Below are 16,294 nucleotides of genomic sequence, written 5' to 3'. Positions count from 1 at the left end.
CTGCTGTACTTTCGAGTGATTTCCATTGACTACAATTCATTCCCTGACCTCTGACCTAACCTTAACAAAAACCCTATGAATCCTATAGCCCCAAAACAGCCTCTTGAAAATGATTAAAATAATTTCCCTCATTTTGCCATCTTTGAGGACACACACCGATATATTATAACTCAGAGGTCTTCAACAGGGGGTCCGCGACCCCTAGGGGGTCCGTGGAGGTACTGCAGGGGGTCCGCAACATTGTTGCTAGATTAGATAAAAAATATATAACTAAAAAAAAAAAAGCTTTCAAAAATGTCCATTTATCTTTAAATATTTATGTTTAAAATAAATCATGATTCTGTCCATTTTGAATAGCTTCTATACATGATTGGATTTTGTCCATCTTCCATCTTCTCCATCTTCATCCACTTCAAACACATCATATGAGCTTGTGCTCTTATCACCTGGGTGCTCAAAACTAATGGAAAAAAATGTCATTAATACGAGACACTTCTATGCCAGGGACCCGTGCAAAGAACACACTGACATATCTACTTCCTATTTTCTTAATATCAAAATCTAAGCCTGTGCACCAAGGACTGACACAGAAATGTTCCTATCAAACAGCAAAATGCATGAATGCAGTATGAAGCAGGCCCTAATAAGTTACCATAATGGACATAATGTGTCCATTATTTTATTTTGTTGTCCATTTATTTTGTTGTCACGGTTTTGTGGCCCCTGACTTCAAGTCATTTTACAATTGTGGCCCCCTGCCTATTCTAGTTGAATATCCCTGAGGTAGGGGGTCCCTGCTCCATCTCCCCATCAGTTTGGGGGTCCCTGGCCTGAAAAGACCCCTGTTATAACTCTATGACACACACGCACAGTCCGCACAGTCTGCTCAGTCATCTTCATCCACCCTGCTGTACCTCTGTTGGGTTGTACAAAAACACACACTCAGGTTTATTCGTTGACCCTTTTTTTTTAGCATTGTAGGTGATAAAACTAAAATGTTAAAGGAAATTAAAAAAAAATCATCAATTGTCAAGTAGGCTATTGCTAAAATAGTTGTGTCTAATACTCACCATCACACAACCAACATTATTTTCCTTTTCTTGCTTCACATCCCCTGACTCCATCCTTTTTCCCGACATTATTTATTAAACAATTGACTGTCTAGGGGCATTTTTCATACAAACTACTATGGCAGAGAAATTATATTGCAATACAGGTGATGTATCGCAGAATCATTTTCAATAAATTATTTTTATTTATTTTTTTCATTTATGGGCTTTTATGCCCATATTGACAGGAAAGGTCAGTAGGCTGACAGGAAATGTGGAGAGAGAGATGGGGACTTGGGGAGTGACATGCAGCAAACGCCGCCAAGATCGGGGCTCGAACCCGCAACACGCTGTCAGGCTACAACATGCCTAGGTGCCTGGACCGCTGGCGCAGAAACACCTTTTTTGACATAACAAGTGGTAGCCTATGTAATATTCATTAGCTTACTATGCTGGTAGCCAGACGTGAGCAAATGCCGGACTTAAATCAATCAATTCACACAAATAAATATTGTTTTTTCAGCAGCTCTTCAGCTGGTCTTTGGGGTGGTTGAGGTGCGATATAGCACCACTGCTGTACAAAGAACTGGTAAAGCCCCTGTATGGTTCTTTAGGGCTTATCTACTGGTTTGCTACTGGTTCTTAGGCTTAGCATTTATAATGGTTCTATAGATAAGTGCTATACTGTAACACCAAAAGAGGTTCCTCTATGATCACGAGCCAAAGAACCAATTAGGCTATAGTGCTATTTAGGACCATTTAGTTTTACAGATTACCTTATTAGCTTCAGCACTCAGTCTCAGATCAATAACTATCTTAGTGAGAATAGTTTCTGTGCTATGATTAGCTCTGAAATCTGACTGAAATTTCTCTAGAAGTTTGTTCTCGTGTTGTTGTTTATTTGGTTGAAAACAACATTTTCCATCAACATCTTGCTTAGAAAATGGAGGTTTGATATGGGTCTGTGATGTCTTTCAACTCCACAATCTAAATTAAGCTTCTTCACCAGTGATTTGACAAGAGCAGTTTTGAAGGCATCAGGAAAAACTTCAGTTTCAAGTAATGTATTAATAATATATTTTATGGCCATGATTGAAATGGAGGAAAGACCACCCTAATGAATATAGAAGGAACAGGGTCAAGACAGCAAGTCCAGTTGCTAGTTAGTTTCTCATTGTTGCCTGCCTTTCACAAGGTTGCCTGCAGAGGTCACCAGCAGTTGTAATATACTGTAAATGTATGGTAAATAACTTGCTCTCATGGGGGATGAGAGCAAGGATCACACAGGATACCAGCTGGCTGGTCCCTGCAGTTCATAATCACACCTGTAAGATGGTGCCTTGAATAGATGTGTCATGGTGTCTGACACGATAACCTGTGCACATGTGGGAGCAGGGGGGCTATGACCAACTGCATTTTGTGATGCACACAGATGTCACTATATCCAGACGTGAGCAATTTATTAATGATCTATTATTAGTAATGATCAGCTTATTATTATTATCAGCCCCATGACCGAAAAAGTCCAAGGGAGAAAGGGTTCTGAACTCCACATGAAACATCTGCCACCTGAAAGAATCAGTCATTTCTCCACCAATACATAAAACATAAATGAACACATTCATTGTTGTTAACCACATCAAAGCTAAGCATGGGTGCATGCTTTATAGTGATTGACATGGTGTGCCTTCTCTGTGAAAGTAAGACTTTTTAGCATTTTCACTGGATTCTGCAGCATTTGTCTATTGGGCTGCACCATCCAATTAATTAAAAATAGTGATAATTCCTATAGACTTAGTTACTGCTTTAGTTTTATAATGATATCCTAGACAGCTATAAGTTCTCATCATTGATAAAAAAATCATAAGAATTGCACAAACATTAATGGCATTAAGTATCGCATGGTGCACGGTGTCCTTTCGCAATGTCCACTGGTTAATATTGAGAGCATTTATTTGGCCTTGAACATCATGTCAGTCCAATAATGTTGTGTACTCAATTTCGTGCAGAGTCCGCATACAACTCTGTGGGAAAATAGCTGCTTTTGTAAAGATACAAAATATAGAAATTGATGATAAAGTTTATTGGATAAATCTATAGAGCTAATTTGCTGTCAGGCAGAAACCAGCTAACTCCATTTTGACGCTTTTGCATTTTTTCCCATAAATCAGTGCTATTGCACACCCTTTACGTCTGTGTGTTGGTAAAAGAAATATTGAACCAATGAAAAGTATTAAAAGCGCTTCTGACAAAACCAGCTAACTCCTAACTTCGCTAACTTTCTGCTAAACCAGACCCATAGAGAGAGAGAGTTCTGACACTCGCGTTCACTTCTTCGGGCCAGGTCTTCAACATAGCCGTCTATTGGCGAATAGTGACAAAGCCCTAAACCGGAACTTCATGGAATGCATTGAAGTCGACGGCTCCTTGTCACTATTTCCAGCTACATGAACCACGTGACCGACGCTGTTTCTGACCCCTCATTGGCGCAACTCTCTAATAGAAGGCTCTGTGCTAAACTCCACCAAAGGGGGTGGAATTAGCTGGCTTTGTTGACTCCAGGCTCCACCCCTTTTTACCTCCAACCTCATTGTGAGCTTAGAGGTCCATTCAGCTGCTCTTATCAACAAAACCTCCTAACTCCACTTTTTGTTTTGTTGTTTTAGTCATTTCCTGAAAAATTTACATTTTGCAGTTAGCTGGATTCTGCCCGACAGCAGAGATATGAGTACCAAAGTCTGATCCCCCTTACAGCCTTAAACTTTAGTCTCTATAGCACTATTTATAGCACTTGCACAATCATGGATTATTTTTGTGCCACAATAACAGGCGTTAGAACGGCCACACCGACCTTATCTAGTGATTGGGTGTAATTGCCTCAATGTCACACCGACCTTACCTAATAATTGTGTTTATTGCCTCCTGTTTCTGATTGGGGATTGCTTCATACTAGTTCACTCTGATCACAGCTGCTCCTCATTTAATGAAGCTATTTTGACCAGCTGTTACTAATTGAAAATGTTCAGTGTGTAGATTTGACCTGACTGCTTGGAGGTTTGTTGAAGTCTGATTCTTAAAGTTTCCGTGTTCCTAGCCTGGATACACCTCCATGCCTTGTGCCACATTCCCTGGAGACCCCCGTCTCCTTTACAGGCATCATTCCAGTTTTTGTTATCTCACCCCCCCCACCCCACACACACACACACACACACACACACACACAGTAAAGCGGCATGTATCTGCAGAGACGAGATGTAAAACTTTTAGAAGAGAATGATCACAAAACATTTTTGCATTTCTATATCGCCTTTATGCAAGGCGCTTTACAATGTGCGTTACATTCACCTATTCACACACACATTCACCTATGGAAAGCAGAGGCAACCTTGCTCAAGGTCACTTCTGACACCATGCCAGGTGGAGACCGGGAACCTTCCGGCTCCCACACGACTGAAAGGCCACTAGTCTTACTGGCTGCCTCATGTTTAGTGATGTGACAAAGACGGAAATGAACGGATGCCAATGGATGAGTGTAGGTTGCAGTGACACAGAAGTGGACTAACGTCACAAAGATGTTTTACTAACACATCACCGACTGTGGCGCAACAAGGCATCATTGTATGACCATCTTTTTACAGCAATATTTAACAGTTTAACAACATATTGCCATGGATATAAAATGGCATCCTGATTCCTGACATAAAAAGCAAGAACAAAATGAAAATGGAAATGCAGCTCTTTCGTCTACATTTTTTAATTAACAGTCATTACATCGTGTAAATAATTACTGTAAGTAGCCTACAAACATGGAGACTCCACACCCCACTGAAATGCACACGCACACAAATCTTTAAATACCCGAGCTCTGACGACTGAGACAGTCCTCATCAAAATTATGCGTGAGCGAGCCTGGGCTAAATTTGCAGCTTGGCAGCCAACTTACGCAACCTTTCCTCGCTCCCTCCTGTCTACACAATGGCATAAATCTCGCAGTTTCTCTCAGTCATTCCAGGCCTCTCCAGATGCCTCCCCCACACAATACACTACAAATCTCGCACTATTCCTGTACCCGCCCCCACCACTATGGCCTGAAATTACCAGCACCTCCAAGAGCAGACACCAAGCCTGTCAAAGCATCATCGCATCCCACAGGACAGCTGTGGAGGGGGAGGGGGGGTTAGTGCGAAGAAAAGATAGATGAACAGAGCAGCAGCTGTCAGGAAGAGAAGTACAACTGTTGTAGGGGAGAAAAGATGAAATGGAGGAAATTAAGACGGGATAAGGATTCAGTGCAAGAGAAGGAATACAGGTTTCGATGTTGGTTCTCAACCTTTTTTGAGCTCTGGACCACTAGCATATTTTGAGCAGTCCTCAAGGACCACCACGCCAATCCTGTTTCTGGTTTGACACACATTTTGACCTGGAGGCAGGCTCTATTAGCTCAGTGGCAAAAATGTTAGCACTTCCGGGTCAAGATCCGGGGTAGAACTGGAAAGTTACATAGTGCAGTTTTTATAGGTGATATTAATTTCAAGCTTTTCCCCCCACACCACGCTTATTAGTTGCTTAGGTGCTTTGGGTGCTTTTTTTTACACCCTAATCAAAATATCACCTCGCTCACTTGTTTCACTGTGAGGCCTTGAGATATGGTGTCACAACTACTCATCTTCTATCTACAGAGTGCACTGAATAATGAGAGAGAGAGAGAGAGAGAGAGAGAGAGAAAAGGGACGGACATAAGGATAGAGGCCTAAAAAAAGAAAATAATAATGAAGTTAGAGAGAAGGGTACCACAGAGCAAGGAAATTTAGGAAGTTCTTCGTCTTTCTCTCTCACACGCACACACACACACACACACACACACACACACACTCTCTCTCTCTCTCTCTCTCTCTCTCTCTTCCACTCTCTCTCCGTCATCTTTATTCCATTCCCATTCCTTAGCTTCTTCTCTTCTCTCTGCATCCCTAGGTAGATGGACGGTTGCCGAGGGCAACCTCTGTGCAGTCACCTAACGATGAGCAGGAAGTGTGTTCGGGTGTGTGTGTGTGACCAAAGGTTCTATTTTTAGAAACATGTATTGAAAAGGACAAGAGCACGTGCATGCGTGCGGGCGTGAGGGAGACTACAAAAGAGCAGTCGGTGGGTACCGGGGGAAAAACAAGGCAGATAGTGAGACTGAAGCCTAATTTACACTTTCCTGTGTGGCAGTGCATCACTCTGAAAATAGCTGATCTACAAGCTCACAACAGCATGTCACAATGCGACGCGTTGTGAGATTTTCGATCTGCTATTTTCGGTGCACGACACTGGTGCGTAACCAAGTGTAAATCAGGCAAGAGGCAGTTACTAGAGAGAACAGGAGGGATGGAAAGGTGGGAGCGAAGGAACGTAGCGGAAGAGGGGGCCAGCGTATGTTGACGCTGTACGTGGCGTCAGTGTGATAAGAATAGAGATGGTGCGTGCAGTGCGCCTGAGACATTACTCTTTCACACCCTCAGCGGGGCAGGCCACACTCATTATGTGACAGAGTCAGAGAGGGATTCACTGTGCACGTGTGTGTCTGTGTGTGTGTGCGCACATGTGTGTGGGATGGGTGTGCGAGCGCGAGTGTGTGTATGTGTAGGCTATGTGTTATATGTTCAGATATGCACATGTGGCCAAAAGTGATTGCACAATCGCAGTTACAATATATATTTATTTGATTATTATATTTACTCATGGGATATTTAATTATGTTGAATCATTAGAAGATACATTCATTTTGTTTGTTATATTCATTTTAATTTGGGTAATATTTAAATATTTTCATTAAAAATGTAACTTTCACCATTACATAAATGCTTTCTATTATTATAATAGCTTGGACCAAAACCAATTATAAATCTCCCATGTTCACCTAATAATACTAACTAATTATACTAATAATTAAATGCATTCTTACAGTAGTGGCTTAATATGTAAAACACTGTGTTAATAAAACAGTGTTTAATAAACACAAATACTGTATTTATTCACTAACTCTTCTCTATCTTGAAAAAACAATGATATTACTGTGTATGTTATCATGTTGATATTACAAAGGGTATAAATGTCTTCCTTTACACAAGATGAAAATACATGCTACAAGCAATACAGAGATTAAGAAAAAGGTGCAAATATAACCTAGTGTACTTTGGAATAAGGCTCACTATATATAGCCAGTCGTTTTAAAATCGTACTTTTACACTTTCACAGTTAACAAAGTCTTGCACACCTGATTGGCTTAGAGACGGGTGCGTAGGCAGGGATCAAAAGTAGAGAATAAAATAAAATGACCCGCACACAGTCAGGCCTGAAGAAGGTCTATGTGACCAAAACGTTGCTTAAATTTTTTTTCCTATTGTGCAAATTGTTCCTAAGTGCCTGAAGACGGTGTGCGGGTGATTTTATTTTATGCTCTATTCACAGTTAAATTAACACTCTGGATCTTTCTAGGACCTTGAAGGAAAATGTGACCAAAATGTGACCAAGCAAAACAATATTTTATAATTTCTAAAATGTGAAATATTGCACTGCATAAAAATAGACATTCTTCCATGTTGTCAAACTAGTATCATTTTTAAAATAGCGAATGTGTGGAGTGATAGAAGACTGAGGACATGGAAAAGGATATGTGGGTGCCGATAGGGTAAAGCTGTGCTGCCCACCATCATGGAGACTGGGGGTCTAATCCACCACAGGGCGGCATGGCCGGGCACTCCAACAAACGCAAGTTATTGGCCGTGCTTGCGGGTGGGAAGCTGGGCAGGGAAGGGTGATAGTTGTCACTGCAGTTGCAACTCCTACAGGTTGTTCAGGACGCCTGTTCAGCAGGGAGCAGAACTGGAAGGAATAACGTGTTCCTCCGCACACGTTACACGCTCCTTGTGAAACCCCTCACTGTCAGGTGAAAAAAGGCAGGAGACATGTGTATCGGAGGAGACATGTGGTTGACCTCACATTTCCTAGGACCAACAAGTAGGGGTTGGCAGTGACAGGGACTACACATGGGGGGTATTTGGCAATTACAAAATTGTATATATTTTTTTGAATAAACAGTTAATTATAATAATGTGTTTTTTGTCTCACTCCCTTTTTAATTTAATGGACCACAATGCTGGAACCAAGTATGATAAAACACTGGCACAAGGAGATTGGTTACTTGATAACAACTGCATTGTTTGCTGTGAAGAAAGCTTTGCATCATAACTGTGACACAAGCCCAGACAGTGGTCAGTTTCATGGTGACAGAGAGCGAGGGCGTGTGTGCGAGTGTGTTTGTTTGTGTGTGTGTGTGTGTGTGTGTGTGGGAGAGAGAGAGAGGGAGAGAGAGAGAGAGAGAGAGAGAGAGAGAGAGAGAGAGAGAGAGAGAGAGAGAGAGAGAGAGAGAGAGAGAGAGAGAGAGAGAGAGACAGACAGACAGACAGACAGACAGACAGACAGACAGACAGACAGACAGACAGACAGACAGACAGACAGACAGACAGACAGACAGACAGACAGACAGACAGACAGACAGACAGACAGACAGACAGACAGACAGACAGACAGACAGACAGACAGACAGACAGACAGACAGAGACAGATAGAGAAAGAGAAAGAGAAAGAGAAAGAAAGAGACAGACAGACAGAGACAGACAGACAGAGAAAGAGACAGAGAAAGAGACAGAGACAGGGGGAGTGAGCGAGAATGACATGTTGTAAACAGAGGAATGACATTGTTATCTCCTTGCTCAGACAGGACGGCTCTGCTGAGCCTACGTGAAGGCCCGGATTCACACAGGGGTTTTCAGACAGTTAGGAATTTAAGCAGCCACTGTGGATGACAGAGAGATAGAGAGAAGAGAGCTCAGAATCATCATTATTATTATGATATAACAAAGCTTTGTCTTCGAAAAATATGATGCAGTTCCTATAGAAGGGTAATAATATTCATAATGCACTGTGGGGACACCGTACATTTCTTTTATAGTCGGCACATACTCACAGAATTAATTCCTCTGCCTTTGACCTCCTGACTCGTCTCCAGTTCATAAAGAGCTGAGGGAGAGAAGAGATGAATACTTTAGAATTAAAACAACATCCTTTGAAACATTTTAATTCTATTATTCAATCAAAGGACTACTGTATGCAACAACTTGCATACAGTACTTGCAAATATTGTAGCTCCTAATTCAAACTCAAACTCCTAATATCTGGTACATAATTTATCAAGACTTACACATACATATATGTATATTAACTGTGATCTGTGATAGGCCGTGTCATTTTTAGAGCTAATTCGTTTTGGCGAGCCATGTTAATTACTATATTCAACTGCATCATTATTATCAGCTCTTGAATAAATACAGTACATGTCAATGTAATAATGCTTGTTGTGTATTTATACACTTGAGTTTATAAATACACAACAAGTAAATGAGCCATGAAGTGGGAGTTACATTTCACTAATATGTTTGTGGATTGCCCCATTCATCATTCCAATTGATCAATCATGGTTCCAGTGTTTCAAGGTACTATGTTGAAACAGACGCACACGCGCACGCAGAAGGCACAGTGACCATGACCAACACAGATCTTTTCTGAATGTAATTACAGTGTGTGCATGTGTGTTAACTTACCATGTAGTTTGTGCAGCCTGGCCACACATGCCACAAAGCCATGGAAGGACAGGTGGACTTCCCCAGAGCCAAACCTCTCTGACAGCAGCTGAACCACCTTATCATCGCACTGGAGTCCTGGAAGAGACCAGTGGTACAATAACAGAGTTATTAGTTCTAATGGAGACATTTTATAATATTGTTGTACAGTCATAGTCATTAGTTCTAATCGAGACATTTTATAATATCGTTATATTAGCTCTAACAGAACTGCTATATTGAGTAAATGTATTAGTTCAAATATAAATGTTATATTGTGTATATTAGTTCAAAACAAATGACAGCTGTTGTTGCATTATCCTACCAGAGGAAAGGGAAGGCAAGTTTATTTCTATAGCACATTTCAACAACAATGCAATTGAAAATGCTTTACACAAAACACAACAGGTACAGTACTCGGACAATGCCCCCGATACCATGACTCAGACATATCGGTCGGAATGGGCGGTGCGACGTAGGTGTGAGGGCCTTGTAGCGGCCTGACCTCTATAACGAGGGCCGCTTTTGAAATTTGAATGCAATTAAAAATGGCAATTACAGAGTTAAGAGAATACAAATGAGAATAAGTTAAATAACACAAACAAATAATAGAATGTAAAATTACACTGCAAGAGTTATGCGTCACTGGGACATGTGCGCGTGTGTGTGTGTGTGTACGTACAGTACGTACGTGCGTATGACGTACAGTGCCTTTACTGTGTGTGTGTGTGTGTGTGTGTGTGTGTGTGTGTGTGTGTGTGTGTGTGTGTGTGTGTGTGTGTGTCTAATGTGCATGTGTGTGCATACCAACTGCCAGAAGTGCCAGGCTGAGTTCAAATGGGCTCATTGACCCAGAGGAGTCCTCATCAAACTGAAAAAAGGTGGACTGAGAAAGCAACAAGACAAAGACAATGAGTCTAATAGCATCTTCACATAAGAAAACCCCCATCCCCAGCACTCTCATAACTATACCACACATGTGCGTACGCACGCACGCACACACACACACACACACACACACACACACACACACACACACACACACACACACACACACACACACACACACACACACACACACACACACACACACACACACACCCACACACACACACACTGTGTCACCTGCAGTTTGCGCAGATGGGACATCAGGGTTTCTGCTTGGTCACGTCTCAGACTGCTGCGCCCTTTAGTCTGACAGACGAGTTAAGGAGGACGCCGCAACAGGACAGCTCAGAAAGGACATTAGGACAGATGGTGGAAGACACTACGAGACAGACGCTATGAGAGAGATGCTGTGAGAGAGATGCTATGATAGAGATGCTATGAGAGAGATGCTGTGAGGTGAAAAAGGCAATAGCATACTGAAATAAAGTTATTGGAATAAGTTAAACAAGACGGTCGCCAAGAGGGTACAGCTGTGTCATACTGTATGCTCCTGTTCAGCGCTATGCTATATAAATACATGTAGTGTTATTGCTACAAGTAGACAGGGGACTGAGTCAGAGCAAAGCCTATACCTCGACATACATGTACGACCCTGTCACATATATTGAAAATAGGCGATCTATAACACGTCATATGTGTTGTGAGGTTGTAGATTGGCTATTTTCAGCCTCGGACAGCATCGTACAATGGAGTATGAAAATCAGGCATAAGGATACTTCTTCCCCAAAGATGAGCTGTCTGCATAGTTCCAGTGGGATGTGGTAGCCTTTCTCTAGCACTGAAAATCAAAGGTACAGTCACAGTTACTTCTGTTATTTAATTTAACGTAATTTGCTGCATCCACAACTATGAGGTTCTGTCTAGACTGTTGTTGACAATTGTGGCCTCTTCCTCTGGTCACCCGCAGAGATGGGACATGTTACTACTTTGCTCCCATCTAGTGGCCATTGTAAGAACAATGACAGCTTATTGGCTGCTTTTGCACCCGTGTTTAAAATTCCATATTATAATCTCATCTGGTTTTGGGATAACATGTCAAATGTGATACGTTGGAATCGCCTGAGTTACCTTACCTGAGTTGACCAGGTTCATGAACTCTTTAGCGTTCAGTCTGTCATCCTGTCAGAAGACACAGCAGATTATTAGAATAGACTTTATAATAAAACATTTCTAACTAGAAAAAGTGCTCCTCGGAGCACAGGGCTCCATCAGGTCAGGTAGGTTATTGTGGGCCAGCAATGTTGGGAATTCAGTCATTATAGAGGGTGGAAACTGCAGAAGTTAAGGGATTCATGTTGATGAAATTATTGCACAGTCACAATATGTTGATATGTGGGATGTGCGTGCAAAGTTTCACAGCAATCGGACGCTGTGTTCATGGTTTGAGGCATTTTGTTCAAAACGAGGCACTCCTGCAAACTTTAGATGCCAAACTTTAGAAGCCAATAAGGATGGAATATGAAAAATCGGACAGATCTGTGTCTCGGCCACGCCTTTCACCTTGCGGAGACAATAACATATGTTCTATAGTATAAATCTAAGCAAACAAGTTATGGTGTACCTTACCAGCCAGTAAGGCTGGTTAAAATAGGAGAACAAATAGCAAAATAATAATAAAGAGTTACATTTTGAATTGCAGCTTATGCTGATTTTGCTAGCCTGAACTCCTCTGGCACAGCCCAGGGGTAGTGATTTGTCCCGTTAATTAAGGTAAAGCAGCTTTAGGTATGTAAAGCCAAGGCAGAAAAAAGAATTCTTACCGGCCCCGCAAACTCATCAAAAAACGTATGAACTCTCAAGTGGTCCTCTGGAGTGACCGGTGTGGACATGACCTGTTAGAAAAAACACAGCAAACAATGCCATATGACTTCAGCACAGTCTGTTATCATACTGTACCAGTGTTGTGGTTGTAGATGAGGTCAGTGGACTCACCATTGTCAATGCATTTGACGTGCAAGTGAAATCTTGTGTCCTGGAACAGAAGAATCACCACTGTTAGTTAAAAATACACTTATACAAGGCAAGCAACCTTCAATTCTTCACCTCCCCTCCATCCTACCCCAGAACATTTCCAGTCTTGGAATAGATTCGGAGGAAGACCTCTCCGGGCTGGTTGGGTCGGAAGGTGGAAGCCACAATGACGTAGTTGCCAGGGTCCAAATGCACCTTTCTCCACGCACTCCTGTCATGGAGTGAATACACACAAAACACAGTTTGTCAGACTGCACATTATACATAGGAAAAATTTTAACGTGTTTTAACTGGTTATAGAGTTAGATTGTACTGTAGATCTGCTTGGAAAACAATGTAAATGATAACTTCTGGCTTAACTTTGACGTCAGATAAATAGACTACTCTTGTCTGTTTCAGAGACATGATTCCGCAAACTCTTGGCTCATAAGTATGGGTCAATTTTTAAAGTCTTTGAGTTAAATTAACCTGATTTTACTGTTTGTATGGATTATGATGACCACAGTTATCAACCAAATTTTCTTAGCTTCTTCAAGGGAGCATAAGCCATAGAATAAAACAAGGGGTGAAAGATGATGAGTAGTTTACGTGTTTTAAGAAAAATGAGGTCCCTTTATTCAATATTTAGAAAGCACTGATTTGGAAAGGACACTGGGTCAGTGGAGTGATAAGTTTGTCTACTGGATACATGATGAAGGCCTAACATGCCTCACGTTATGTATGATGAGATGAAAATGGACATCGAAATTAATAGTTAATAGAGACATTTTTGTTTTATTTCGTTTTTTATTTAAAACAAATCCTAATTTTATTTTTCTTTCGTATTGTGGCTTTGTCTTCTTTTTGTATGTGTATGTTGTATGTCAATGTGATATTTTTCTTATGTTTATTGAAAGAATAACCATTTACTTTTTTCTGCTTCCTCATCATTGTGAATGATCAAAAAGAAATACATATTGTGGGAGAGGAAAACACAGTGTAGTACCTCTTAGCCTGGTACTTCCCAGAGCGCCCCACCGGGCGAGTTGAGGAGAAGAAGCTTTTGTCCAGACACGTACCCTGAAGCTGTATGTAGATATTAGATTGAACAACTGAATATATAAATACACCGAAATGGTTATGATATTGATTCAGGCAAAAGCAACAAAAGACAAATCTTAATGCTTTTTTTTTTAGATAGGATAAGCAAAGATACAGGAGACAGCAACACAGGTCTCCAGCAGTAATTGAACCAAGGATGTTGTAATGATGTTATCTGGCCAGCCACTGATGCATCCCAAATGCTGATGTTGTGTGCATTAAGTACATACCTCAGGGGGAACCTGCACAGAAAGAGGAGATTCAGAGTCAACTAGGTACTACACTGGTACAGTAGAATGCATTGCATCTTTCAAGTCCACTCGCGTGTGTGGCCTCACCCTGAAGATGTGGAACGCCATATAGAGAAAGTGGACTTTGCTTTGTGATCTCCTGTTTTTCTGCAGGAGCTCCACTAGCACAGTGCACTTCTTTCCTTTCTCTGCTATCTTCTTCTCCTCTGGAGTCATCTTCTTGTCGTCGTCATCATCATCATCGTCGTCGTCATCATCCTCATCATCCTCATCCTCCTCTTCTGGCTGGTCCTGCTCTGAGAGAACCAACTCGAACTGGGGGTTCTTCCAGTATGATCCTGACAGAAGAACAGAGAGAAGGACACTGAGTTCCTACAGCTGCCATCACAAAAGTGATTCAGGTAAAGCCTCAGTTATACTTAGTTGCGGTGCTGGTGTTACGTGTTGCTGTGACTTGTAGATCGGCTATTTTTGGCGCACAACTATGAATAAATCAGCCTTAAAGGGATAGTTCACCCAAACAATTACTTTTTTTCTATCAATTAGTCACCCCACGGAGACTTGAATTCATGGATATTTTTTTGTTTTTGTCGCATTCCTAAGCCAATAATTTGATGACCGGTAGGCAGTGGTTCCGGTAGGAGACACAAAGGAGAGTCTTTGTGTTTCCTACCGGAACCGCTGCCGGTCATCAAATTATTGGCTTAGGAATGCGACAAAAAAATATATATATTCATGAATTCAAGCCTTTTTGGGGGTGAACTATCCCTTTAAGTACTCAAGGATTCAAAAGTACAAATTACGAAGTACATTTTCTTTTAAATATCAATGCATTGCTGTATTGAAATTTCGGACAGAGCGCACTTAAGTTACTGTCCACCACGGCAGGTAAGGATGTACAGTAGGCCTACACATACAGTACGTGCACACAGCCTCACATGACACACGCTCTCATAATAATACTCACGCTGGTATTTGCGTCTGCCGCCAGCAGAGCTCCCTGGCACCCAGACACCCTCATGCTCACTGATGGTCCAGGAACCAGGGGAGCTGGCAGGAGCCTTCTCCTCTGTGAGGGTGTCAGGGTTCACGCTGCACAGCTCCACACTGTCAAACAATCTGCTGAAATCCTCTACACTGATCCTGATAACAGGGAGGACACACAGCAGGAAATACTGTTTGAATTTGCAACGTACAGATACATGTTCCACTAAACATGTCTTGACTCGTAGGAACATAAATTCTGTGAGTTTGATATTCGAAAGCTGTGTGGATTAGCTGTGTGGATTATCAGTGTGTCAACACTCCATGGTATGCGTTTCTTGCTAACGTACCAAAACTCTCCATCCTCTTTCTTATTCAGAATCCTTTGCTTCTCGGCACCGTCAATGTCACCCCAGTCCTTAGACCTACGTTCACACACACAGACACACAGACACACAGACACAGACACACACACAGACACACACAGACACAGATACAGACACACACACACACACACACACACACACACACACACACACACACACACTGTTAAAGTCGTCCCAGTCCTTAAGATCTACATTCACACAGACACACACACACACACACACACACACACACACACACACACACACACACACACACACACACACACACACACACACACACACACACACACACACACACACAGAGACACACACACTCACTCACACACACACACACACACACACACACACACACACACACACACACACACACACACACACACACACACACACACACACACACACACACACACACACACACACACACACACACACACACACACAAGCACGATACCTGTGGAAAGCCTGGTTTCTATTCCAAATGAACTAGTCTGATCCGGTCTATTGCCCACCTACTGTACCCGGTAATTTGCACACACACATACATGCACGCACCATTTCCCTTTCTGCTCTAGACCCGACCGGATCAGCATCCTACTAAGCAGAGTGATCCCATAGTCTACACTTCATAAACAGGCAGCTTCCTCACTTGTCACTCCAGGGTCCACGGTATTCAACAAAGCCCCAGGGGTTCCTCAGCCTCAGCAATTTTGTGCTTTCTTCTTCTTCCGCTTTCTTCACCTGAAACACAAACAAGAAAAAGGGTCCTGTTTACCATGGCACAATGGCCTTACATCAGTCCCCCTCCCCTCTTCTTTTGGTTTATTCTCATAAATAAAACCATATACTCAAAAGTATTTTGTCAAAATACACAAGGAACATACTGCCCCGTAGAGCACCAAAGTCTGGCATCACTGCCGCTAGAGGGCGCTATCTATAGGCAAATCTTGGATCTGTTCCAAAAATAA

At 41.9% G+C, this 16,294-nt stretch overlaps 1 protein-coding gene across 1 annotated transcript in view; it reads right to left on the bottom strand.

Moving 5' to 3' along the window:
- Positions 1 to 6,902: 6,902 nt before the first annotated feature.
- The window catches only part of capn12 (calpain 12), a 15,380-nt gene continuing 5,988 nt past the window's right edge, over positions 6,903 to 16,294 (bottom strand). Inside the window, exons 7-21 of the mRNA XM_080428711.1 lie at positions 15,976 to 16,067; positions 15,294 to 15,368; positions 14,927 to 15,102; positions 14,029 to 14,297; positions 13,614 to 13,687; positions 12,717 to 12,839; positions 12,590 to 12,629; positions 12,418 to 12,489; positions 11,731 to 11,776; positions 11,374 to 11,435; positions 10,835 to 10,903; positions 10,517 to 10,595; positions 9,692 to 9,808; positions 9,058 to 9,110; positions 6,903 to 8,886 (exon numbers count right to left, since the gene is read on the bottom strand). Coding sequence (XP_080284837.1) covers positions 8,860 to 8,886; positions 9,058 to 9,110; positions 9,692 to 9,808; positions 10,517 to 10,595; positions 10,835 to 10,903; positions 11,374 to 11,435; positions 11,731 to 11,776; positions 12,418 to 12,489; positions 12,590 to 12,629; positions 12,717 to 12,839; positions 13,614 to 13,687; positions 14,029 to 14,297; positions 14,927 to 15,102; positions 15,294 to 15,368; positions 15,976 to 16,067 — 1,374 coding nt within the window. The 3' untranslated portion in view covers positions 6,903 to 8,859. The remainder of the gene's footprint in view (positions 8,887 to 9,057; positions 9,111 to 9,691; positions 9,809 to 10,516; positions 10,596 to 10,834; positions 10,904 to 11,373; positions 11,436 to 11,730; positions 11,777 to 12,417; positions 12,490 to 12,589; positions 12,630 to 12,716; positions 12,840 to 13,613; positions 13,688 to 14,028; positions 14,298 to 14,926; positions 15,103 to 15,293; positions 15,369 to 15,975; positions 16,068 to 16,294) is intronic.

Source organism: Gymnoscopelus braueri, assembly GCF_963280865.1.
Source record: "Gymnoscopelus braueri genome assembly, chromosome: 5".
In the NCBI taxonomy this organism is placed as follows: Eukaryota; Metazoa; Chordata; class Actinopteri; order Myctophiformes; family Myctophidae; genus Gymnoscopelus; species Gymnoscopelus braueri.
This window is presented reverse-complemented; position numbering and strand designations above follow the sequence as displayed.